At 44.5% G+C, this 25,856-nt stretch overlaps 2 protein-coding genes across 8 annotated transcripts in view; one reads left to right on the forward strand and one right to left on the reverse strand.

The window, feature by feature from the left end:
• Positions 1-1,966: 1,966 nt before the first annotated feature.
• LOC127365110 (NLR family CARD domain-containing protein 3-like) lies at positions 1,967-12,876 on the forward strand. Of its 7 annotated transcripts, none has more exons than XM_051402844.1 (12): positions 1,970-2,037; positions 2,582-2,652; positions 3,542-3,667; positions 4,227-4,343; positions 4,782-4,880; positions 5,383-5,461; positions 5,624-5,852; positions 6,487-8,290; positions 8,384-8,557; positions 8,728-8,898; positions 11,780-11,826; positions 11,978-12,876. In XM_051402844.1, exons 3-12 carry the CDS (start codon positions 3,579-3,581, stop codon positions 12,508-12,510), a joined length of 3,342 nt encoding a protein of 1,113 aa, XP_051258804.1. In that variant the 5' UTR covers positions 1,970-2,037; positions 2,582-2,652; positions 3,542-3,578; the 3' UTR covers positions 12,511-12,876. The 7 variants fall into 7 exon arrangements, with proteins under 7 accessions (XP_051258805.1, XP_051258804.1, XP_051258806.1 ...); XM_051402846.1 differs by having other exon boundaries at positions 1,973-2,037; positions 3,545-3,667; XM_051402845.1 differs by lacking the exon at positions 2,582-2,652 and having other exon boundaries at positions 1,967-2,037.
• A 1,002-nt stretch (positions 12,877-13,878) lies between these two features.
• Positions 13,879-25,856, reverse strand: part of si:dkey-230p4.1 (trichohyalin) — a 19,337-nt gene continuing 7,359 nt past the window's right edge. The window contains exons 9-28 of the mRNA XM_051402830.1: positions 24,990-25,361; positions 24,733-24,850; positions 24,527-24,658; positions 24,286-24,434; positions 23,817-23,966; positions 23,331-23,409; positions 23,181-23,258; positions 22,944-23,090; positions 22,711-22,820; positions 20,582-20,723; positions 20,302-20,495; positions 20,002-20,129; positions 16,664-19,887; positions 16,413-16,544; positions 15,801-16,313; positions 15,565-15,621; positions 15,253-15,405; positions 15,019-15,168; positions 14,569-14,679; positions 13,879-14,485 (exon numbers count right to left, since the gene is read on the reverse strand). Of these exons, the coding sequence (XP_051258790.1) occupies positions 14,258-14,485; positions 14,569-14,679; positions 15,019-15,168; positions 15,253-15,405; positions 15,565-15,621; positions 15,801-16,313; positions 16,413-16,544; positions 16,664-19,887; positions 20,002-20,129; positions 20,302-20,495; positions 20,582-20,723; positions 22,711-22,820; positions 22,944-23,090; positions 23,181-23,258; positions 23,331-23,409; positions 23,817-23,966; positions 24,286-24,434; positions 24,527-24,658; positions 24,733-24,850; positions 24,990-25,361 (6,367 nt within the window). The 3' untranslated portion in view covers positions 13,879-14,257. The remainder of the gene's footprint in view (positions 14,486-14,568; positions 14,680-15,018; positions 15,169-15,252; positions 15,406-15,564; positions 15,622-15,800; positions 16,314-16,412; positions 16,545-16,663; positions 19,888-20,001; positions 20,130-20,301; positions 20,496-20,581; positions 20,724-22,710; positions 22,821-22,943; positions 23,091-23,180; positions 23,259-23,330; positions 23,410-23,816; positions 23,967-24,285; positions 24,435-24,526; positions 24,659-24,732; positions 24,851-24,989; positions 25,362-25,856) is intronic.

Below are 25,856 nucleotides of genomic sequence, written 5' to 3' on the forward strand. Positions count from 1 at the left end.
GACGGACGGGACCGGACGGCGCGTGACGGCGTCCAGCGAGTCGGCGAGGTCGTGCCTCAGAGAGAGCAGCCATTGGCTGTTCCTGGAGGACTGCTGGATAAACTCCGCCCTCTGCTGCTGGTCGACAGCCAATGAGAGCTGCAGCTGACTCACCTGAGGGGAGGAGACAGTGACATCATCAGCATCCACCTGACGGCTCAATAACAGCTGACGCTCTTCTTCTGTGGTGAGCTCACCTGGTCCTCCAGCTCCTTCACTCTGCTCTTCAGGCGTTCTTCTGTGGTGTCTGCGGATCTGCTGTCAGTCAGCTGCTGTCTGAAGCTCCAACGCTCCTCCTCCACCTGAGACAACAACAACAACAACAACAACAACAAACAAACAGAGACAGTGGAGGTTGATCAGTATACCCTGTGTCTTTATGGATGATATTGATCAGTATACACTGTATCTTTATGGATGATATTGATCAGTATACACTGTATCTTTATGGATGATATTGATCAGTACACACTGTATCTTTATTGATGATATTGATCAGTATACACTGTATCTTTATGGATGATATTGATCAGTACACACTGTATCTTTATTGATGATATTGATCAGTATACACTGTATCTTTATGGATGATATTGATCAGTATACACTGTGTCTTTATGGATGATATTGATCCTGTATTGACAGTCAGACTGTGGACATATGACGGCCTTTAGCTCGTGTTTCTAGAGTTACGTGTTGTTACGAACACGTTAGGAATTGTTAAAATGTGATATTTCTTAAAGGGAGTTTGGTGCAGGGAGCTTTTAGTTGGATTCAAACTGCTGATATGGATCATTGTTAACGTTTAGTCTCCACTACAGAAACACTAGCTAACTGCTGAAGGCTGATCAGGTTGATTGATGCTTTAATAATGGGAGTATTGATTACTGATCAGCTGATTGGACTGTGTACAATCTGATTTAAGATGATATACATCTAAGATGTTCACAGACATCTTCAACAACTCATGTCATGTGCCAGCCCGCTTCAAAGCATCCACCATCATCCCTGTCCCCAAAAAAGCAAATTTGTGTGATTTGTATATTTGTATTTTTATATTTTATGCACTAATTGCACCGGGACACATTCCTCGTAGGTATAAAAACCTACTTGGCAATAAACACAATTCTGATTCTGATTGTGATTTGATATCTGTATATGTTCATTGTACAGAGGTCACAGATGTTGAGAACTGCCTTTCTGTATGTGTGATATCCTTTAAACTGGAGAGTGTCAGAGGTTAGAAGAGATCATAGAGAGTGGGATCAACACGTGAGTCCAAACCAAGCTGGAGGCCTTCTCCTCTGGGGTTGAACACAGAGATTGACCCCACGACACGGCAGGTTTAAAGCTCCCTGTGGTGGAGGGTCGGGCCTCTGACCCCAGTATGGGGACTGACCCTCAACCAGTAACCAGAGGCCTCAGGGACCAGTCCGTCCTCCTGTAGACTTGGATTAGAGGAACACAGGATGGAGTCAGGACACCCTGGGGGGAGTAAGGAACTACAGCTGTTACACTATTATATTCTATCATTAGATTATTATTTCTGCTGTATTTGGCTGTTGTAGCTGCTCAGGTGGAGCTGATTTCAACTATTGAGGAAGGACTGTGACTATATTATTGTCATTAATCTAAAATATATGTAAATATTGAGAAATGCCCGTTACAATCATCCAGAGCCCACAGTGACACAATGTTGTCTGACCAACAGTTCAAAGCTGAGAATAGTAAAAGTAGTGATACTACACTACAGAAATACTCCATTACAACTTAAAGTGCTGCATTAAAACAGTTCCTCACTTACAGAAGTATTATCAGCACAATGTAGTTGAAGCTCCCAGTCTCTCTCTGGAGACACTCCCTCAGTCTTATCTCACTTCCCTCCCCCACACCTTCCGTTGCCCTGACAACCGTGATGTCACAGCCACTTCCTGTCCACAGTTTACTTTCACTTTGTGAGCTCGTCCTGTCGCAGCTTCTTCTTCTGTCCATGTGAAGGTTAGTAAGAGACACTTTTCACTGTTTGACTCCTCAATGACTCTTTGTTCATCTTGTTAGTTTAGTTCAGCAGAAAGAGCAGAAAACTCTACTAACAGTCAACTGAGAACCAACATGGAGGAAGAGTTTCCTCCATCTTACTGTCAGTGTGTCACTGTTCAAAGCAGGCCCGGCCCTAACCAATTTGGCGTCGTAGGCAAGATTTTAGGTGGTGCCCCCCTTCCATCAAAACAGTTAACAAGAAAATAATAAATTACAAAATAAATAATACAAGAAATGTAATATAAATAGCCCTCACAAAGTATAAAATCTAACTACCTACAAAATAAAAACTGTAAACAAGTGATAGCGCGCCTTTATTCCTGATGCTGCATCACTGGGTTCTTCTGAGGTGGAGGCGACAGGAGGATCACTTGATGCTGTTGAAGCAGCAATGACATTAGATGGCCCAGGTTGGGAACCACTGATGTAAAGGATGAATGAGTGATGATGAGTTCTCAGTGCTGATCAGTGATTGGACTGATGCTTTCAGCTCTGCTCTCAGTGTTTCCTCTACAGATGGGTAGAAAGTCTCTGGGAGCTGATGTGGATGTGAATTCAGCAGCAGCTGCCAAGGTAACAGGATTGATTTTGGATTATTGGACTAGCTGCCACTGCATGCTCTGACTGGATATAGTAGACTTGGAAAAAGAGCAACATTTCAACTGTTGAGGAGCTTTTCAAAGTCAGTCAAATAGAAGTGAAACAGCAACATGAAGTGTATTCCTCTAGTCTTCAACCAACCCCACAGACTAAAGAGCATTGTGAATGTCATTTCTTAGATACTGCAGCTCAAAGTGCCAACAACATTTCTACTCTGCATGGAAACTGTCAGATGAGTGGATTTAGTATTGAGCTGAATGAGCCGTTTATATCAGCCAGTAGAGTCCTATTGTGCTATTGTGTGTTAGAAATATACAGTCTGCATCTCCAGCATTTACACACTGACAGATGCTAACTTACATATGTTGGTCAGTTAGCATAATTAGCAACATTTCATCATCATTCGTCACTGATGTTTGAATATTTTTTCGCCAATTCTGAGATTATTTGCTTATTGCATAACCACAGCTGCAGAGACACAGGTCAATGAGAAATGCTGCACAGCAAAAGAACACCAGCAGAAATTTAAATAATTATCTGAACATCAATGACAAAGAGCTTCCTAAACTGCAGTTTCAATGTATTATGCATATAAATAACCTCAAAATCAGTGAACCTGGAGTTCAAATATTATTAAATTATTTAAAGTGCAATTTTGTATTTTGTAAACGTCAAAATTTTATCCATCATCCTCAGCAACTCCCAAAACCGCTACTGTAGTATCTGTTGAAATATTCTCCATACCGATTCAACATTTCTGAGTTCACGTTGCTGCGAGTCGACTAATCCCTCCAATCAGAGCTGTGTGTGTTTGTCATGTGACTGAGAGGAATGATGGGAAATAATGTGTGATCTCTCCCAGCAGGTTGCTGTGTCTGTGTGAAGGTGTGGGCTCTGCTATGAATCAGTGTGAGGACAGAGAGGAGGGAGTCCCTCCCTCTAAAAGCACTCTGTGTGGGGAACATGACACAAGGACCAAAGCTCAGAGGTGAGATGAGGATCTCTAACTGTCCATGACTCTTCTCCATGTCACAAAGGCTTTGATTCTCCATTTGAAACAAAGACATTTATCTGAGCTAAAGTACGTAGTTGTCAGTATTCAAACAGGGCTGGACAATCTGATCTCAAATCAGTATCAGGAGAAACATTCAGCTTCATAATGAGAAATGTAACAGTAACATGTGTTTGAATCAATCAGAGCAGATTTCCTTCCTCATGTTGCTCACTGCTGATGTTTGTCCTGATTCATTCCAGTCTGACCAGTTCCACATTCTGCTCTTCTGGACTGGACTGGGAGCTGATTGCTCGCTGGTTAGATGTTGTAGCTGCTCTCACTTTAATTATATGGAATTCAGACAGTGTGTTGAAGTGTGTGACATCAGTAAATTGTGTTCAGTAACACGTCCATAATGTCAGTAATTGAAGACATTGTTCTTATTGTCCAGCCCTGTATTCAAACATTTCAAATTATACATCATTTCACAAAGTCTTTGATTCAGGGACAATGTTTCTGAATATGTGAGCTTTAATGAATTTCTTTCTATCAGGATCCATCAGAGACCAGACTGTCCTGAACCTGAACCCAGCTGTGTGTCCATGAAGAGTGATGACTCTATGGGTCGTCCTATAAACTTCAAAGATGGCCGCTACTCTGTTGATCAAAGGTGAGGATTTCAAACTGATGGTGAAAATAAAATTATGTGTTTTAATGAAATCTCTATTTTTAAATGTTTTAAAATGTCTTTTAATGGACGGTAATGGTTTGTGTCAATTGACAACAGCCTCAGTTTCACAGTGAACAAATAGTTGCAGCAGTTTATAGAAACTCACTGCTTTGACTACCCATCTGTTCCTCTTTCTATCCTAATTGGACCGATATGGTCACTCCACTCCATCATTTCCCTGCCTATACTGCACACTGCACTGAATACAGCTTTAAAATACACAGTGAAACATGTCTAAATCAAACACTGACTTTATAGAAATCCTAACCAAGAACTCTCTGGGTACAAATACACTGTGTACAGTCGGTGTATTCAGTCACTGGTTCTGTCTCAGTGTGTTGTGGGTGCTGTGCAGAACTGATCCTGTTTTTCTATCAGGAGGAAAAAACCTGAAACCAGCTGTGTGTCCATGAAGAGTGGTCGTTCTAAGGGTTGTCCTATATCCTTCAAAGATGGCCGCCACTCTGTTGATCAAAGGTGAGGATTTCAAACTGATGGTAAAATAAACTGATGTGTTTTTATCAGACTCTCAGTTGTGAAATCTCCAGTTTTTCAACCTTTACTGACTCAGATGAAGTTCTCTGAGCATCAACACTCTTTCAGCAGCAGCTGCCTCACACTCACACAGTCAAACACATTCACACTGGGAGCTGCCCAGTACAACCAGTCTGATACAAGCAGACACTGAGCAGCTCCACTGGAGCAGCTGGAGGCTCTAGGTGCCTTGCTCCAGGGCACTTCAGCAGTGTACAGTGAGGGAGGGAGAGCTATATGGAGGGGTTGGTGAGAGCTGTTGGGACTGAACCAAACTGAGCTGTTGATTCTCAGTGGGATCAGCAGGACTAGTAAACCTTTACCACTACAGGGAGTCATCAGATTCACTGTTCACATCCAAATATCACTTCATGGACCTTTACCTTGTGTTTGTCTCTGTGTGGACAGACATAATGTGAGCTCATTCTTCATGATTCCTCCACAGAGTGGACCAGGAGAGCTCAGAGGTTCCCAGTGGTCAGTCTGCCCAGCAGCATCAAACACACCTGGACTCCATATTTATGGTCTGTACATGGACAACAACTACTTTTACATCTATTGTGTTCACAATAATCTCCATGCTGCACTTTTTAGACCAGTGGATTGTCATTCTGTCCAACATGGATCTGATGTCTGCTTCCATGATTTGACTTTGATTGAGTCATTCATATAATATTCTGTTCCAGCTGCTGGAGGACAACATTGTCACTTTTGTGAAGAACGAGCTGAAGAAGATCCAGAAGGTTCTGAGTTCAGATTACCCAGAATGCTTAGAGAGTCAAAGGGAGGATGAGGAGGTGTTGGACAGTGAGGATGAAGAGCAGAGGAAGAGAAGCAGAGAGGCATTTCTGAAGATCACAGTGCACTTCCTGAGGAGAATGAAGCAGGAGGAGCTGGCTGACCGTCTGCAGAGCAGTAAGAGGATTTCTCTAAAGATTTAACTCGCTGGATAAACGAGACGTTTACTGATGTCTCAACAGACGGACCAAAATATATTCACATACTCATCCTTTAAAGCCAAAATTGGTCACAACTCATAAAAAAAAATGGATAACAATGCCATGATAATTCATTGTATTACAAATTTCAAAAAGAATCATATTTTATTTAAACATACAAATAGAGACCACTCCCTTTCTTCTGGCTGATGTGTTGCTAACTTCTTTTTCAGTAGTTTATAAATGTAAATGTTATGGCAATTTGTGAAGTATTGTTTTAAAGGAAGGTTTCACACCGCCACCTACCTGCCCAAGGGTTTACAGAAAACATGTTTTCAATAGTGAAAACTGCTGCCAGGTGTGTGCCACCAGCAGTTTAACACAGTGAAATGCGGCAGAGCAAAATCGGTGCGCTTGGATGTGGGCAACAACTACTTCCCGTCATTGAAATGACTGTTGGCAATAAGTTAGCCCCACAACCTTTGGTCTCACGGAGAAACAAAATAGATATTTTCTATCTGAGCTGAACATTTTTCTGCTTTAGGGGAATGGAATTGTCATATTTTGTTTATCAATCACTTAATGATCATATTTTCTGTGTCTTCATTAAGAACATATTGTTGGAGTTTGTCAGCGTGGACTTAAATCTAACCTGAAGAAGAAGTTCCAGTGTGTGTTTGAGGGGATCGCTAAAGCAGGAAACCCAACCCTTCTGAACCAGATCTACACAGAGCTCTACATCACAGAGGGAGGGACTGCAGAGGTCAATGATGAACATGAGGTCAGACAGATTGAAACAGCATCCAGGAAACCAGACAGACCAGAAACAACAATCAGACAAGAAGACCTCTTTAAACTCTCGCCTGGAAGAGATCGACCAATCAGAACAGTGATGACAAAGGGAGTGGCTGGCATTGGGAAAACAGTCTTAACACAGAAGTTCACTCTGGACTGGGCTGAAGACAAAGCCAACCAGGACATACAGTTCACATTTCCATTCACTTTCAGAGAGCTGAATGTGCTGAAAGAGAAAAAGTACAGCTTGGTGGAACTTGTTCATCACTTCTTTACTGAAACCAAAGAAGCAGGAATCTGCAGGTTTGAAGAGTTCCAGGTTGTGTTCATCTTTGACGGTCTGGATGAGTGTCGACTTCCTCTGGACTTCCACAACACTGAGATCCTGACTGATGTTACAGAGTCAACCTCAGTGGATGTGCTGCTGACAAACCTCATCAGGGGGAACCTGCTTCCCTCTGCTCGCCTCTGGATAACCTCACGACCTGCAGCAGCCAATCAGATCCCTCCTTGGTGTGTTAACATAGTGACAGAGGTCAGAGGGTTCACTGACCCACAGAAAGAGGAGTACTTCAGGAAGAGGTTCAGAAACAAGAAGCAGGTCAACAGAATCATCTCCCACATCAAGACATCACGAAGCGTCCACATCATGTGCCACATCCCAGTCTTCTGCTGGATCACTGCTACAGTTCTGGAGGATGTGTTGAAGACCAGAGAGGGAGGAGAGCTGCCCAAGACCCTGACTGAGATGTACATTCACTTTCTGGTGGTTCAGTCCAAAGTGAAGAAGATCAAATATGATGGAGGAGCTGAGACAGATCCACACTGGAGTCCAGAGAGCAGGAAGATGATTGAGTCTCTGGGAAAACTGGCTTTTGAGCAGCTGCAGAAAGGCAACCTGATCTTCTATGAATCAGACCTGACAGAGTGTGGCATCGATATCAGAGCAGCCTCAGTGTACTCAGGAGTGTTCACACAGATCTTTAAAGAGGAGAGAGGACTGTACCAGGACAAGGTCTTCTGCTTTGTCCATCTGAGTGTTCAGGAGTTTCTGGCTGCTCTTCATGTCCATCTGACATTCATCAGCTCTGGAGTCAATCTGCTGGCAGAACAACAAACAACATCCCGGTTGTCTAAAGTCATCAGAGACAAACCTAAACTAACAAATCTCTCCCTGAGTGCTGTGGACAAGGCCTTAGAGAGTCAACAAGGACACCTGGACTTGTTCCTCCGCTTCCTCCTGGGTCTTTCACTGCAGACCAATCAGAATCTCCTACAAGGTCTGCTGACACAGACAGGAAGTAGCCCACAGACCAATCAGGAAACAGTCCACTACATCAAGAAGAAGATCGAAGAGACTCCCTCTGCAGAGAGAAGCATCAATCTGTTCCACTGTCTGAATGAACTGAATGATCGTTCTCTAGTGGAGGAGATCCAACAGTCCCTGAGTTCAGGAAGTCTCTCCACAGATAAACTGTCTCCTGCTCAGTGGTCAGCTCTGGGCTTCATCTTACTGTCATCAGGAAAAGATCTGGATGTGTTTGACCTGAAGAAATACTCTGCTTCAGAGGAGGTTCTTCTGAGGCTGCTGCCAGTGGTCAAAGCCTCCAACAAAGCTCTGTAAGTGGATTGATTTCTAGATACATTAAGAACATTATATTAAAGTGATGAGGAACAAATGTTCAAACTTCTTCATTACTAATTTTTCTTCAGACTGAGTGACTGTAACCTCTCAGAGAGAAGCTGTGAAGCTCTGTCTTCAGTTCTCAGCTCCCAGTCCTCTAGTCTGAGAGAGCTGGACCTGAGTAACAACGACCTGCAGGATTCAGGACTGAAGCTGCTGTCGGCTGGACTGAAGAGTCCACACTGTAAAGTGGAAACTCTCAGGTCAGGATTCGTCAACCTGTTCAACTGATAACCACTTTAAACCTGAATTATGTTGATGGATACAATTGTAATCTTCCTAACATTGTCTCAAAACCTTGTTTGTTTAGTTAGTTTGTGTCTCTTTCCTTGAACATGTTTATTATGTAATGTGTTGTTCTGTGTGTTTGCAGGCTGTCAGGCTGTCTGATCACAGAGGAAGGTTGTGCTTCTCTGGTCTCAGCTCTGAGCTCCAACCCCTCCCATCTGAGAGAGCTGGACCTGAGCTACAATCATCCAGGAGACTCAGCAACAAAGCTGTCTGCTGGACTGGAGGATCCACACTGGAGACTGGACACTCTCAGGTATGAGGTGGATCAATATAGTAGTAGTAGTCAGGTGACAGAGGAAAGGTGATTAAATTTGTGTTTTTGTGGACCGATGTCTTGTTTTAACAATGGAAAATAGGAAAATAGGACAGTGGTTTATCCTGATGGGTTGCTGAGCATCATGGCGGGTTGATATTTGTCAGTGTTGTCACGCTGCAGGTTTGTGGGCTCATATCATAAATAGTTTGGGATATTTTGATGGATGTCATCTGCCATCAGCGTGTTTTACCTTTTAGTCCAGGAAAACTAAAGGCATTACCTAAACTACTAGCGCCAATTCATAACAGAAGTTATCTCAGGACACTTTTCAAATAGAGCAGGTCTAGACCGAACTCTTTATAACATTATTTACAGAGACCCAACAGTACCACCATGAGCCAGACCTTGGAGACAAGGGCAAGGAAAAACTGCCTTTTCTGCCATGACAGAGAGAGAGAGAGAGAGAGAAAGAGAGAAAGAGAGAGACACACAGACAGACAGACAGACAGACAGACAGACAGAGAGACAGACAGAGAGGATGGATGGTAGAGAAGGTTAGAGATAAAGGTGCTCAGCAACTCTACTAATTGAAATGACTGATGATGATTATGAACATAAAGGAAATGATGACAATGACAACAACAATGGACAATTATAATAGTAACTATATTCATATTCATTTAGGCTAACATAGTCTTCGTGGCACAGCCAGGTCTCTGTAAGACAGTAAATCAATATCATAATCTGATATTAATTCATTGACTAGAACAGCTTTAGAGGACAGAGACCTGATCACACGGCCAGTTTGAGCTCTAATCTGTTCACAGTGTGAACTAGTTAGCAAAGCACAGACTCTTAAAGTGACATTACAGGTATTAACACTTCAGTTCAAATGTAGAAAACATGTTATAAACTTCATCAAACACAGATTCTTCGATATTTGTCAGGACTTTGTTTCAAACAAACAAAATAAAGATATACTTTCAACCTGGTTACATTAGACACAACTACTTTATAATCTGAACCCCAAGTGGACAAAGAAATCAGTTGATGCAGGTTTAATCATTTCATTTACTGACTGAGTGGTAGAGGAAACTGAGTCTGAACTTTATGATCATCATCAATATTGTTACGTCCCCATTTGTGGTGTCCAGGGGAAAGGGGGGGCTGTGGCTCAGAGGCAGAGCGGGTCGTTAATCGGAAGGTTGTGTATTCGATCCCCGGCTCCTGGTGCCACATGTCGAAGTATTCTTGAGCAAGATACTGAACCCCAAATTGCTCCCGATGCCGTGCATCGGTGTATGAATGTTAGTTTCTGTTCGATCCTTCGGCTCTAGGTGGGTGGTCGTCTGCCTCGACCAGTTGGGGTGAGAGAGAGAGAGAGAGAGAGAGAGAGACAGAGAGAGAGAGAGAGAGAGAGAGAGACAGAGACAGAGACAGAGACAGACAGCCAGACAGGTGCACAGTCAAACAGGACCATGACAGGAGGCTCCACCAGGATCAATGAGAACCTGCAAGACGAGAAAAGCACAAGAATTCTGGGGAAGAAGTGAAGTTAGTAACATGCATTAATGGGACATGAATGAGTGCAGAAAGAGAGAGGAAGAGATTAACAGAGTAAATAGATGACACAATAGAAGCACAATAGAAAGATGAAGTACAAATTAGAAAGGAAGTGAAAAAACATTTAAACTAAACAAACCAATGATCCAACCAATAACTATGGATAACACTATCCCTCCACTGAGGGAGTAATAATAACATGAAGAGCACCAAACAGCTCTGATTCACGACCGACAGCACCACAACACTATCTGGCACCTTTGCCCACTGGCCCCATCTGCTCTCGTCCCTGCAGCTTTATAGCAATCCACCTGATTGCTGTGGTGCTGCAGGTGTGCCTGACCAGTCAGATGGGGAGGGCGGTACCTGGAGCAGGACACAAGAGAGCAGAGGCAAAACATGCACACGTAACAAATATAATACTGATAATAATATATCATCTAGGGCTGCAACTAACAACTAATTTGATCATCGATTATTACTTTGATTAATCGTTTATTAATCGGATAAAAAGACAAAAACTAAATTTCTATCCTTTCCAGTATTTTATTCAAAAAACAGCGTACTGGTCTTCTTGTACCATGTTCTTTCAAACAACTAATCAGATCAGAACTGGATCAGATCTTTTTCAAGTTTCTGTTGTAAAGTAATAAAGGATTCACTTTTGACTGCCTCTGAATAATAGCAAGATATATTCCAGCAACTCCATAATGTTAGTTATACTAGAGTGTCTCTCCAACCTAAATAGATTTAAATAGCTTTATTGGTGGCCCTGCTACATTGATCCATTATGAAACGAACCGGATATATTTCTGTCCGTTACGTTTATTTCGAAATTGGTAACCGTGCGTTTTCTCCATCAAAACAGTGTCAAATCTGCCGGAGACTGACACATTATCAGCTCCGAGCTGCAACAGAGGGATACTCAAACAAAAGAGCTGGCGTGCTGAACTCGTGAATGCCTATTGCGACCAAAAACAACTTACTGCCACCACCTGAGACGTTGCCGCAGCGCATTCAGCGCATGCACATAACATAGATCCAACGAATCGATGACTAAATTAATCGCCAACTATTTTTATAATCGATTTAATCGATTAGTTGTTGCAGCCCTAATATCATCAATAAGTGAAAACAATGAGCTGTAGCCATCGGCCAATCAGAAGAAGCTCCACTGAACTGAAAGACTATCAGCTGATTAATAATAAGTGCTCCATGTGAAGATGTAAGTCCATTTGTAGAGAATAAGCTCTGTGTATGAGAGCGATGTAATGTCCATGTTTCCATGCTGCTCTGACCCCCCTCCTCCTTTCAGGGTGGAGCCTGCTGGAGTCCGATGGTTGAGACCAGGTCTGAGGAAGTGTAAGTGTGAAAACAAAGCAGCACACATTCAACCATCTTCACACTGTGACATCACTCATTCACAGCTCTGATGTCATCATCAAAGTGTCAATCAATGATCAGATGATAGATCAATAACTGCAGCTGTATTGTGTCTTGTTCTCTCCATCAGATTCCTGTGAACTCACAGTCGACACAAACACAGTACACAGGAAGATCAAACTGTCTGACAACAACAGGAAGATGACATTAATGGAGGAGGATCAGTCATATCCTGATCATCCAGACAGATTTGACTACTGGTCTCAGCTGCTGTGTACAAATGGTCTGACTGGTCGCTGTTACTGGGAGGTCGAGTGGAGAGGAGAGGTTTCTATATCAGTGAGTTACAGAGGAATCAGGAGGAGAGGATACAGTAGAGACTGTGTGTTTGGAAGGAATGATCAGTCCTGGAGTCTGTTCTGCTCTGATGATGATGGTTACTCTGTCTGGCACAATAACAGAGAAACGTCCATCTCCTCCTCCTCCTCCTCTAGAGTAGCAGTGTATGTGGACTGTCCTGCTGGCACTCTGTCCTTCTACACAGTCTCCTCTGACACACTGATCCACCTCCACACCTTCAACACCACATTCACTGAACCTCTTTATCCTGGGTTCTGGTTCTGGTTCAGCTCTGGTTCCTCAGTGTCTCTGTGTCCTCTGTAGGAGGGAGAGACAAACTTCTCACTGTTGACCAGATAGTTCAGTCTGTACAGGATCACACACAGCTGATGTTAGTTAGTACCAACCTGATGTGTTTACTGTAATAGAGGAGGAAGAGGAGGCTGAAGGAAGAGAAGAGCAAAGGATGCTGGGATGAAGGGATCATGTGTGAGGGTAATGTGCAGCCTGCAGACGTAGAGATGAAAGAAATGATAGAAAGAATTGATCTTCTTCCATAACTCTGAGAAAAATGAACATTTTTAGGATCAAATGTGGCTGCTTGTTTTTCAAATCTTCTTCTTTTTGAAAGCACAGTTAGAGGGAAAGTGTTTTTATGACTCAAATATTAAAGTGTGAACAAATATTCAACTTTGAGTCTAAAACTGAACTTTGTTGTCTTAAAACTTTTGTTTCTGTGAAGAAACAATGTGTTCAAATGTCAAACAAGAGTCTTTCAGGATCAAATTCAGCATCTGAGTAAAAATAGTTCCAAGGTGTAAAGAGTGGCTTTGATTGGAACAAACTAAATTCATCATCTTTGGTCATCGTGGACTTTGATAAGTCAGGTTGAAATCAAAAGAAATCAAAGTTTTGGGATGATTCTAGATAATAAATGATGCTGGAAACCACATCTAAATGATGTCAAAGCAAAACTGTCCAAATGGAGCCATCACTGTATAAAATGAAGGATTAGTTAAATCCAGCTTCATTCTCCACTTTGTATTGTTCACTTCTACTTCCATACATCACTGACTGTGTGCTCGTTTGGAGAAACTCATATAAAACAAACACTAATCAGATTTTTACATTTGAACAGAGAGACATAAGAAGAGTAAACTAAACTACTGATCAAGAACCAACTCAGCTGTTTGTTAAATGAACAGCACAGATCAGGTATAAAGTCAGAAACTAATGACGAGCTGAAAGAGTCCAAAAGTTGTTTGAAATGAGAGAAAGTCTGAATGATTTGAGAGGAATCTGCAGCTTTAAGGACTGATATCAGAAATCCCTTGTGTTAAAGAGGTGAACTTGTGGAGCAGCTGTAGTGAGGAAATCAATCATCAAATATAAAAGTGATCAAACTGAGATATGGCATTAATTCAATTCAATTCATTATGACAAATCCCTCTTTCCTTTTTTTGTTCATCTGGATAAGATCTACATGTGTGCCGATTTATATGCATATCGGTGAAAGGGTCCCCGGATGGTACAGTTTATTATTATGTTATTTTGCCATGTTCATAGTGGACCCCAAGAAAATACTACAGTCGCCACGACTGACATGTGCGCCGGGTTTCATGAGTTTTCGAGCACGGGAAAGTCTCCAAATATGAGATTCATTTGTTACTAAAATAATAAGAAGAAGAATCCTTACAATTAAAACTTTGTTTTTTATTGAACTTCACACATTGTGACCTCTGACCCTCACATAAGCTCAGACCGAAGGATCATGGGAAATGTAGTGCATTGTGGCTCAGAGGTCTGACAGAAATTAAAATACAATATAAATACAAACAGACAATAAATAAGTCCGCAAACATTTGGTGGACACAGAACGGATCAATAATGTGTCAGTAATCAATCAGCTTATCCGAGCTGGTCTGTGAGTGCAGTAACTTTAATAACTGTGTTCAGTTTCTGTTCAGACCCCAACAGCCAATCACAAGGCAGCTCTCTAACACCTGAGCCGTTTCCATGGCGACAGGCTGCAGATGGTTTTGGTCAGTTCACAGTTTTTATCTTTCAGGCGTTACGATTGGCTCAGGGACATCCTAAGCTCCTCCTCCCTCAGGCTGCGGTCCAATCGCTGCGTCTCGGTCTCCAGGACGGACGGGACCGGACGGCGCGTGACGGCGTCCAGCGAGTCGGCGAGGTCGTGCCTCAGAGAGAGCAGCCATTGGCTGTTCCTGGAGGACTGCTGGATAAACTCCGCCCTCTGCTGCTGGTCGACAGCCAATGAGAGCCGCAGCTGACTCACCTGAGGGGAGGAGACAGTGACATCATCAGCACCCACCTGACGGCTCAATAACAGCTGACGCTCTTCTTCTGTGGTGAGCTCACCTGGTCCTCCAGCTCCTTCACTCTGCTCTTCAGGCGTTCTTCTTCTTCTGTGGTGTCTGCGGATCTGCTGTCAGTCAGCTGCTGTCTGAAGCTCCAACGCTCCTCCTCCACCTGAGACAACAACAACAACAACAACAACAAACACACAGAGACAGTGGAGGTTGATCAGTATACACTGTGTCTTTATTGATAATTGATCAGTATACACTGTGTCTTTATTGATAATTGATCAGTATACACTGTGTCTTTATTGATTATTGATCAGTATACACTGTATCTTTATTGATTATTGATCAGTATACACTGTGTCTTTATTGATTATTGATCAGTATACACTGTGTCTTTATTGATAATTGATCAGTATACACTGTATCTTTATTGATTATTGATCAGTATACACTGTATCTTTATTGATTATTGATCAGTATACACTGTGTCTTTATGGACTACCTGTCTCAGTGTGTCTCTCAGAGTGTTTCTGTCTCTCTTCAGTTTTTCTTTCTGATTTTCCTGATGAGAGATTTTCTTCTTCAGTTGTTTCTGTTCCAGCTCCAGTTCAGCCACCAGACGCTGCAGGACCCCGAGTCTGTCTGCCACCGCCTGCAGACAGACAGTCAGTCAGAGAGACAGACAGACAGACAGAGGAGGAGGATGAACATGAGGAGTCAGCAGAGACGCACTGACCTGCTCTGAGTTAGGCCCCGCCCCCGCGCTCTGCTCCTGTTGGTGGGCTCTCTCCCGATAGCCAATCATAGCAGCCTCAGTTTGCTCCAGAGCCAATCGGACTCGATCCCGGTCCTTCTCCAACTCCTCTGTCCTCTGAGTCAGAGCGTACACCTTCAGCACAACAACAACAACAACAACAACAACAACAACAACAACATTACTGTCTGTAAACAAGCTGTTCCTAATGTTTTTATATATTAATATTAATATATCCCATAATATACAATATATATCTCATAAACTGTGGAGGGAGTTCATTACTGCTTTTACCTCAGCTTCTCTCTCCCTCAGCAGCCTCTTCATCTCTTCTTTCTCCTCCTGCTCCTCCTTAGGAAACAATAATTAAACATTAGAAGGTGTTTTTCTTATATTTGATGGACAGAAAATCCTCCTCCTCCTCCCACTCACCTCTCCTCCTCCTCCCACTTACCTCTCCTCCCCTCCTCCTCCCACTCACCTCTCCTCCTCCTCCCACTTACCTCTCCTCCCCTCCTCCTCCCACTCACCTCTCCTCCTCCTCTCTCCTCGTCGTCTGTCTCTTGGTTTCTCCTCTTCTGTCCGTCCATCTCCTCTCTCTCCTCCTCTTTCTCAGCAGTCAGTGAGGAGAGCCGTGTTTTCTGCTCCTCCACCTCCCTCCTCGCCTCCTCCACCCTGGACCTCCACTCCTTCAGTGTCTCCTCCTCCCTCTCCTTCAGCGTCTGGATTTCTCTCAACAGAGCCTTCAGCTTCGCCTCCTGCTCCTCCTCCATCTCTTCCACTTTGCTCCTCCACTGCTCCTCCGCCTTCTCCTTCGCCTGTCGAGCCTCCGCTAGCTCCTCCATCATCTCCCTCCTCCTCCTCTCCAGAGCCTTGGCTCTGGCTCTCAGCTCCTCCACCTCTCCTCTCTCCTTCTCCACCTCCTCGCTGTCTCGTATCACCTCCTCCCTCGCTGTCCGCAGGTTCTCCTCTCTGAACCTCTCCACCTCCTCTTTCTTCTCCTTCAAAGCGCTCCTCAGGCGCTCCCCCTCTGTGTGGCTCTCCTAAACAGCAGGAGGTGGAAAATGAGGAGGAGTAAACAAACTGATCTAATGGATCCACTAACAGCTCCTCTCTCAGAGCTCCAGCAGGAGGCGCTGTACCTGCAGGAGCAGTTTCAGCTTGGTCATCTCCTCCAGCGCCGCCCTCAGACCCTCCCTCATCTGCTGCTTCTCCTCCTCCTTCTCCTTCACCTCCTGCCTCGCTCGCTCCCTGCAGCGGCTCAGATCAGACACCTGCAACAGACCGTTCACATGCTAACACGCTAACACGCAGCGCTACAAGCTAAATGTCAACATGCTAATATTCTGCTGTGGTTCAGCTAGCATTAGCATTAGCATTAGTTCTCCTGTACCTGCTCCTGCTCCAGCTCCTCCTTCTGCACCTCCTCTCTGAGAGCCGTCACCTCTTTTTCTGTCCTAATTAACTTCTCCTGTACCTCTTCCTTCTCCCTTTCCTCCTTCTGCACCTCCCCAGTAAGGACTGTCAGCTCGTTCTTGGTCCTTCTCAGCTCCTCCTGCATCTCCTCCATCTGCCTCCACTCATTCTGCACCTCCTCTCTGAGAGCTGTCACCTCTTCTCTCCCCTTTATTAACTCCTCCTGTGCCTCCTTCTTATCCCTTTGTACCCTTTTCACCTCCTCTCTGAGAGCCGTCACCTCCTTCTCTGTCCTCATTAACTTCTCCTGTACGTGCTCCTGCTCTTCCTTCTGCACCTCCTCTGTGACGACTGTCAGCTCATTCTTGGTCCTCCTCAGCTCATCCTGTAGCTTCCCCCTCTGCCTCCGCTCATTCTGCACCTCCTCTCTGAGAGCTGTCACCTCTTCTCTCCTCTTCATCAGCTCCTCATGCATCTCCTCCTTCTCCCTTTGTTCCTTTTGTACCTCCTCTCTAAGTACCGACACTTCCCTCTGGCTCCTCCTCAGCTCCTCCTGTACCTCCTCCCTCTGCCTCAGCTCCTCCTGGACCTCTGCCCTGCTCCTCCGTTCATTCTGCACCTCCTCTCTGAGAGCTGTCACCTCTTCTCTCCTCTTCATCAGCTCCTCATGCATCTCCTCCTTCTCCCTTTGTTCCTTTTGTACCTCCTCTCTAAGTACCGACACTTCCCTCTCGCTCCTCCTCAGCTCCTCCTGTACCTCCTCCCTCTGCCTCAGCTCCTCCTGGACCTCTGCCCTGCTCCTCCGCTCATTCTGCACCTCCTCTCTGAGAGCTGTCACCTCTTCTCTCCTCTTCATCAGCTCCTCATGCATCTCCTCCTTCTCCCTTTGTTCCTTTTGTACCTCCTCTCTAAGTACCGACACTTCCCTCTCGCTCCTCCTCAGCTCCTCCTGTACCTCCTCCCTCTGCCTCAGCTCCTCCTGGGCCTCCTCCCTGCTCCTCCGCTCATTCTGCATCTCCTCTCCTAGAGCTGTCACCTCTTCTCTCCTCTTTGTTAACTCCTCCTGTGCCTCCTCCTTCTTCCTTTGTTCCCTTAATACCTCCTCTCTAAGTACAGACACCTCCTCTCTCCTCCTCCTCAGCTCCTCCTGTGTCTTATCCCTCTCCCTCTGTACCTCCTCTCTGAGCGCTGTCACCTCCCTCTCCCTCCTCCTCAGCTCCATAGACAGTCCTGCCTCCTCTCTCTCTCTGGACCTCCCTTTCTCCTCCAACAGGAGGTGCTGACCTCTCTCAGCCTCCATTAGTCTCCCTCGCTCCTCTTTCAACTCCCTCAGTTCATCCTCTAGTCTCCTTTTCTCCTCCTCTTTACTCCTCAGTATCTCCCTCTGTTCCTCCATTTCTTTCTCCCTCTCTATTAGCTCCTCCTCCAGCCTCCTCTTGTCCTCCCTCACCCCCCTCAGCACCTCCTCCTCTCCCTTCCTTCCCTCCTCTGTCTCCACCAGTTTATCTTCTAGCCTCCTCTTTTCCTCCTCTGTGCTCCTCAGCTTCTGCACCTCCTGTTCCATCTCTTCCCATCTGTCCTCCAACCTCCTCCTTTCCTCCCTGGCTCTCCTCAGTGCTTCCCTTTCTTCCTCCCGCTCCTCCTCCACCTCCCTCACTTTCTCTTCCAGCCTCCGCCTCCTCTCCAGCTCTGTTCTCCTCAGCACCTCCCTCTCTCTCCCCTCCTCTTCTTTCTCCTCCAGAGTGTCTCTCAGCTGCTGCGCCTCCTCCTCTCGCTCCTTCAGGATATGGCTGAGCTTTGCTGCCTCTCTCACGCTCAGCTCCGCCTTCTCCCTCCACTCCTTCACCTCCTCCTCAAGGCGGTCCTGGACCTCCTCCTTCACTCTGGCTCTCCTCCTCGCTCCCTCGCTTTCGGCCTGAGCCTCCTGCAGCTCCCTGGCCAGGGAGGAGATCCTGTTGTCTTTTTCTCCTCCCTCCTTCCTCTCTTTGTGAAGGAGCACCCGGGTTTCTTTCAGCAGCTCCTCCAGCTGCTCCACCTTCGCCTCCTTCTGCTTCAGTTTGTCGTTCGCCTCCTGATGCTCCCTCGCTCCCTCCTCCTCTCGCTCTGTTACCAGTCTCAGTCGCTCCTTCAGCTCCTCTACCTCCTCCTCCCTCTCCCTCACGGCGCTCATCTGTCGCTCCAGGCTGCGCTCCCTCCGCTCCACCTCCTCCTTCATCTCCTCACACTCCTCCGTGGCCACATTCAGCCTCACCCTCAAGAGCTCCACCTCCCCCACCTTCTCCAGCAGTCTGTCCTCCTCCTCTTCCGCTATCCTCGCTTCACTCCTCAGTCGTTCCACCTCCTCCTCCCTTCTCCTCCTCATTTCCAACTCCTTGTCTTGCAGTTTCTCCTTCTCTCTCCTTTCCTCCTCTAGTTTGGAGGTTTCTTTTCTTAATCTGTTAACCTCCTCTTCCACCTCCTCCACCCTCTTTCTCCATCGCTCCACCTCCTTCTCTGACTCGCTCCTCAGTCTGTCCACCTCCTCCTCCCTTCTCCTCCTCCTTTCGTCCTCTTCGTCCTGCAGTTTATCCTCCTCTCTGTCCTCCTTAAGTTTGGAGGTTTCTTTTCTCAGTCTATTATTCTCCTCCTCTACCTCCTCCACCCTCTTCCTCCATCTCTCCACCTCCTTCTCTGACTTGCTCCTCAGTCTGTCCATCTCCTCCTTTCTCTCCTCCTTCTCTCTTTCCAATCTCTCCATCCGGTCACAGAGCGCCTCGATCTCCTCCTCTCTCTTCACCTCCTCCTCTCTCATCCTGATCTTCGTCCTCTTCACCTCCTCCTGCAGTCTCTCCGTCAGCTGTATCTCCTCCACCATGCGGCTGATTTGCGCCTCCCTCTCCGTCACTTCCTCCGTCAGTCTCTCCACCTCTCTTTGTCTCTCCTCCTTCTCCTCCGTGAGTCCCTCTAGGCGCCTCCTCAGTGCCTCCACCTCTCCATCCCTTGTCCCCAGCTCCGCGCTCAGGGCCTCCCTCTCTCTCTGCCAGGCCTCCCTCTCCTCCCTCCACTCCTCTTCTTCTTCTTCCCTCCTCCTCCTCAGCTCCTCCAACAGCTTCTCCATCTCCTCCATCAGCGTCTCCCTCTCCTCCTCGCTGCTCCTCCCTCTCTCGTCTTCTCTCCCGGCCGATGCTCCCTCCAGCTCTCCTCTCAGACACAGGATCTCCCCTTCAGACAGGAAACAGATATTCATATTAATAACATTACTGATATTAAAGGAGCAACCACAGCGCCTCCTGCAGTCCAGATGCAGTCCAGATGCAGTCCAGATGTGATACTGACCCTGCAGGGTTTCTTTGGACTGCTGCAGAGTGTGTATGTGTGTGGTCAGCTGACATCTGTCCACTTCTGCCTGTGAGAGCTGCTTCTGCTGCTGGCTGAGCTGCTGGTGGAGAGACATAGACAGAGACCTGCACACCAGAGAGAGAGAGAGAGAGAGAGAGAGAGAGAGAGAGAGTGTACAGTATATGTTATATATTAAATAACTGTTAGCTCGATGCTAACACATAATAGGTTTTACCATTAATGCGTCAACAGAAACTAGCATTGTGATAATAAACTGTTGTTCAGGTGAGTCTGTACCTGAGCTCCTGCAGCTCCTCCTCCAGCTGCTGCCTGTGTCTCTGCACACTGTCCTGCTCCTCCTGCAACCTCCTGTTCTCCCTCTGCTGCTCCTCCTGCTGCCTGTCTCTCCTCCTCACCTCCTCCACCGCCTGGCGCAGCTGCTCCTGCACCTCCTTCAGCTCCCCGCAAACTGAGGCATGCTGGGAGGACAGCTGAGGACCACACACACACACACATCATATATAACACACCATACAGGTGTATCACCGTCACATGACTGGCACCTCCTCCTCTTTACCTCCTCCAGCTGACCCCCATCCCTCTCTCTCTCCTCCGTGAGGAGCACCAACTGTCTCTCATTCCCCTCCATTAATCTCTCCGTCTCTGTCTCTCTTTCTCTCAGCTGACGGACGATGTTGGCCTCCACCTCTCTCTGCACTCTGAACAGGACAGGAAACATTACTGAGGATTAAAGTGTTTATATTCTGGATTAAAGTGTTTATATTCTGGATTTAAGGGTTTATATTCTGGATTAAAGTGTTCATATTCTGGATTAAAGTGTTTATATTCTGGATTAAAGTGTTTATATTCTGGATTTAAGGGTTTATATTCTGGATTAAAGGTTTATATTCTGGATTAAAGTGTTTATATTCTGGATTAAAGTGTTCATATTCTGGAGTAAAGTGTTTATATTCTGGATTAAAGGTTTATATTTGGGATTAAAGGTTTATATTCTGGTTTAAACATTTATATTCTGGATTAAAAATTATATTCTGGATTAAAGGTATATATTCTGGATTAAAGTGTTCATATTCTGGATTTAAGTGTTTATATTCTGGATTAAAAGTTAAGATTCTAGATTAAAGGTTTATTTTCTGGATTAAAAAATTATATTCTGGATTAAAGGTTTGTATTCTGGATTAAAGGTTTATATTCTGGATTAAAAAATTATATTCTGGATTAAAAGTTTGTATTCTGGATTAAAGGTTTATATTCTGGATTAAAGGTTTATATTCTGGATTAAAAGTTTATATTCTGGATTAAAGGTATATATTCTGGATTAAAAAATTATATTCTGGATTAAAGGTTTATATTTGGGATTAAAGGTTTATAATCTGGATTTAAGTGTTTATATTCTGGATTAAAGGTTTATATTTGGGATTAAAGGTTTATAATCTGGATTTAAGTGTTTATATTCTGGATTAAAGGTTTATATTTGGGATTAAAGGTTCATAATCTGGATTTAAGTGTTTATATTCTGGATTAAAGTGTTTATATTCTGGATTAAATGTTTATATTCTGGATTAAACATTTATATTCTGGATTAAAAAATTATATTCTGGATTAAAGGTATATATTCTGGATTAAAGTGTTCATATTCTGGATTTAAGTGTTTATATTCTGGATTTAAGTGTTTATATTCTGGATTAAAAGTTTATATTGTGGATTAAAGGTTTATATTCTGGATTAAAGGTTTATATTTGGGATTAAAGGTTTATAATCTGGATTTAAGTGTTTATATTCTGGATTAAAGGTTTATATTTGGGATTAAAGGTTTATAATCTGGATTTAAGTGTTTATATTCTGGATTAAAGTGTTTATATTCTGGATTAAATGTTTATATTCTGGATTAAACATTTATATTCTGGATTAAAAAATTATATTCTGGATTAAAGGTATATATTCTGGATTTAAGTGTTCATATTCTGGATTTAAGTGTTTATATTCTGGATTTAAGTGTTTATATTCTGGATTTAAGTGTTTATATTCTGGATTAAAAGTTTATATTGTGGATTAAAGGTTTATATTCTGGATTAAAGGTTTATATTTGGGATTAAAGGTTTATAATCTGGATTTAAGTGTTTATATTCTGGATTAAAGGTTTATATTTGGGATTAAAGGTTTATAATCTGGATTTAAGTGTTTATATTCTGGATTAAAGTGTTTATATTCTGGATTAAATGTTTATATTCTGGATTAAACATTTATATTCTGGATTAAAAAATTATATTCTGGATTAAAGGTATATATTCTGGATTAAAGTGTTCATATTCTGGATTTAAGTGTTTATATTCTGGATTTAAGTGTTTATATTCTGGATTAAAGGTTTATATTCTGGATTAAAGGTATATATTCTGGATTTAAGTGTTTATATTCTGGATTAAAGGTTTATATTCTGGACTAAAGTGTTTATATTCTGGATTAAAGTGTTCATATTCTGGAGTAAAGGGTTTATATTCTGGATTTAAGTGTTTATATACTGGATTAAAGGTTTATATTCTGGATTAAAAAATTATATTCTGGATTAAAGGTTTGTTTTTGGGATTAAAGGTTTATATTCTGGATTAAAGGTTTATATTCTGGATTAAAGGTTTATATTTGGGATTAAGGGTTCGGGTACAAGCGTGTTGTGGAAACTAAACTCACCTGAGCTGGCTGCAGTCCAGTTTGAGGGTTTTGACCTCCCTCTGCAGAGAACTGACCTCTGACCTCAGAGCCTGCAGCTGTGATTGGCTGTCTGACAGCTCACACTCCAGCTGCAAACACACACACACACACACACACACACACATATAAACATTGTGATGAACTGCCCAGGAGCCTCTGAGCCAGGCACTGACACACAGAGAGAGAGAGAGTGGTAGGGCGAGCAGTGGTACCTGAAGCAGCTGTTTGTTCAGGTCTCTCTTGTCTGAGGCCAGAGCCGATGTCAGGGCGGCCATTTTGTCCAGAGCGTCCCGCCCTTCCTCCACCTCCCGCTTCAACACACACTCAGAGGACGAGAGATGCAACACACACTCCCTGGACTGCAGGGGGGAGACAGAGGGAGACACAGTCATTATATACAGTAGTTTATAAAGAGAGGAAGAGGCTGCGTTCAGAATATTTTATTAAACCTTCTGCAGGGCGTCTCTGGCGTCTGCAGCCTCTTCTTCTGCTCTCTGTCCGTCCAACTGCTGCCTCTCCAGCGCCCCCTACAGGAGGACAAAGATCAGCATGAGAAAGATTCACAGGAAGAAGAATGAAAGGAAGAATGGATGTTTCACCTTCAGAGTGTGGATCTCCAAACGGTGCAGAGTCTCTCTCTCAGTCAGCTGGACGTTCTCCAGCAGCTCAGTTTCAACTCTGAAACAAAACCAGTTCAACATCTGATTAAACTGCAGCGAGACATCGCTTCACTTTCTGAGAGCGAACTGGAGCTGCAGGAGGCGTTATACTGGTTCACCAGAGAGAACACAGAAATAACAATAAGGTTCACTTTTTATCATGAATAAAGGTTAAAACTCAATATAATGACAAACTACAATTATTCAGCATCTGTATTAATGTATTGACATTTATATCACAGATGAATAAATGATGTTATTCTGTTGACTCATCATTAAACACAGCCTGGATAAAGCAGAAGAAAGTGAATGGATTAAACAATTAAAACAATAACTTTATATAAAGATATAATAACAGTTTATAAGCAACATTACAGCTTTTAATCAGCTGTGAACAATAATCAATAATGAAGACGTCTGACGAACCGTCTGTGTGTCTCTGTCTCCAGCTGTCTGTTTCTCTCCTCATGTCTGTCTCTCTCCCTCCTCAGCCTGTCGTTCTCTCTCTTCACCTCCTCCTCCCTCCTCTCCACCTCCTCCACCTTCAGACGCAGCGAGGACGACGTCTCACGCTCCCTGAGAGAGACACACACACACACACACACACACACACACACACACACACACACACACACACAGCTTCCTGTTTTATTTTGAAATAAGTGTGTGAGAGTGTATGTGAGTGTGTGAGAGTGTGTGTGTGTGTGTGTGTGTGTGTGTGGTGTGTGTGTGTGTGTTCGTGTGTGTGTGTGTGTGTGTGAGTGTGTGAGAGTGTGTGTGTGTGTGTGTGCGTGAGTGTGTGTGTGCGTGTGTGTGAGTGTGTGTGTGTACCTGCTCAGTGTGTCCAGAGTGTGTGTGTGTGTGTGTGTGTGTGTGTGTGTGTGTGTGTGTGTACCTGCTCAGTGTGTCCAGAGTGTGTGTGAGCTCCAGCTGTGTGTGTTGCGTGTGCGTGTGCAGCTGCTGGTTGTCGTCCTCCAGCTGTTTCAGTCGGAGCTGCAGAGCCGATTTCTCCTCGCCGAGCCGCCGCAGAGATAGCTCCGCCCCCTGACGCGCACACACACACACACATCATATTATAATCAACCCCTCCGTGACCTCTGACCTGCAGTAGAAAGAGTTCCTGCTGTGTGACTGACCTGCAGTTCCTCGTGTCTCCACTGCAGGGCACTCTCAGTGTGAGACAGGACCGACAGCAGGGAGGACAGATCCAGGACGCTGTCTGAGGGGACGCACAGAGACCTGCTGCTGCTGCTGCTGAGGACTCTGGACTGAAGACACAACACACACACACTGACCTCTGACCTCTGACCCGTGAGGATCTAATATAAAGCTCCAGACTCACCAGTTTGATCACAGCCTGACTGACAGACTGCAGGCTTCTCTCTGTTTCTCTATGTCTCTCTACCTCTCTCTCCCTCTGACTGTCGACAGCCTGCAGTGAGTGAGACAGCTCCGCAACCCTGAGAGAGACAGACAGGCTGTAAGACTCAGTGAGTGAGACAGTTCACAACATATAGAAACTAATGTTTACAGAATAAAATAAAATATATGACACAGTTTGTAGAAACACATTAAAAATAAAAACTGATGAATGTTCACCGTTCATTCAGCTGTAACATTTCTCTCTCATGAAGAAGCTTCAGTTCTGAAAGCTCTCGCTCCTTCTCCTCCCACCTCCTCTGCTCCTCCTCGTGGTGCTCCAGCTCTCCCAAGGTGAAGGTTCCCAGGGTGGAGGAGGAGATGTGAGGAGGAACGGACAGCAAGGAGTCCGGAGGAGGGAGGACCAGGGTGGAGGACAGAGGAGGAGAGGAGGAAGGGGGAGGGAGGTCAGAGGGGAGAAGAGGGGGAGGCATAGGGGAGGAGGGTTTGATGGGAGGAGTGCTGAGCCTCAGGGAGGAGGAGACAGAGTCACAGCTGGACAGGAGAGAGGAGGAGAAACGGGAAAACTCCGCCCTCAACTGCCACAGATCCCTACAGACAGAAACAGGTTGATCAACTTACTACAGGTTGATCAACTTACTACAGGTTGGTCAACTTACTACAGGTTGGTCAACTTACTACGGGTTGGTCAACTTATTACAGGTTGATCAACTTACAACAGGTTGGTCAACTTATTACAGGTTGATCAACTTACTACAGGTTGGTCAACTTATTACAGGTTGATCAACTTACTACAGGTTGGTCAACTTACTACAGGTTGATCAACTTATTACAGGTTGATCAACTTACTACAGGTTGGTCAACTTATTACAGGTTGATCAACTTACTACAGGTTGGTCAACTTATTACAGGTTGGTCAACTTATTACAGGTTGGTCAACTTACTACAGGTTGGTCAACTTACTACAGGTTGATCAACTTATTACAGGTTGATCAACTTACTACAGGTTGGTCAACTTACTACAGGTTGGTCAACTTACTACAAGTTGATCAACTTATTACAGGTTGGTCAACTTACTACAGGTTG

Source organism: Dicentrarchus labrax, unplaced genomic scaffold, assembly GCF_905237075.1.
Source record: "Dicentrarchus labrax unplaced genomic scaffold, dlabrax2021, whole genome shotgun sequence".
Lineage (NCBI taxonomy): Eukaryota > Metazoa > Chordata > Actinopteri > Moronidae > Dicentrarchus > Dicentrarchus labrax.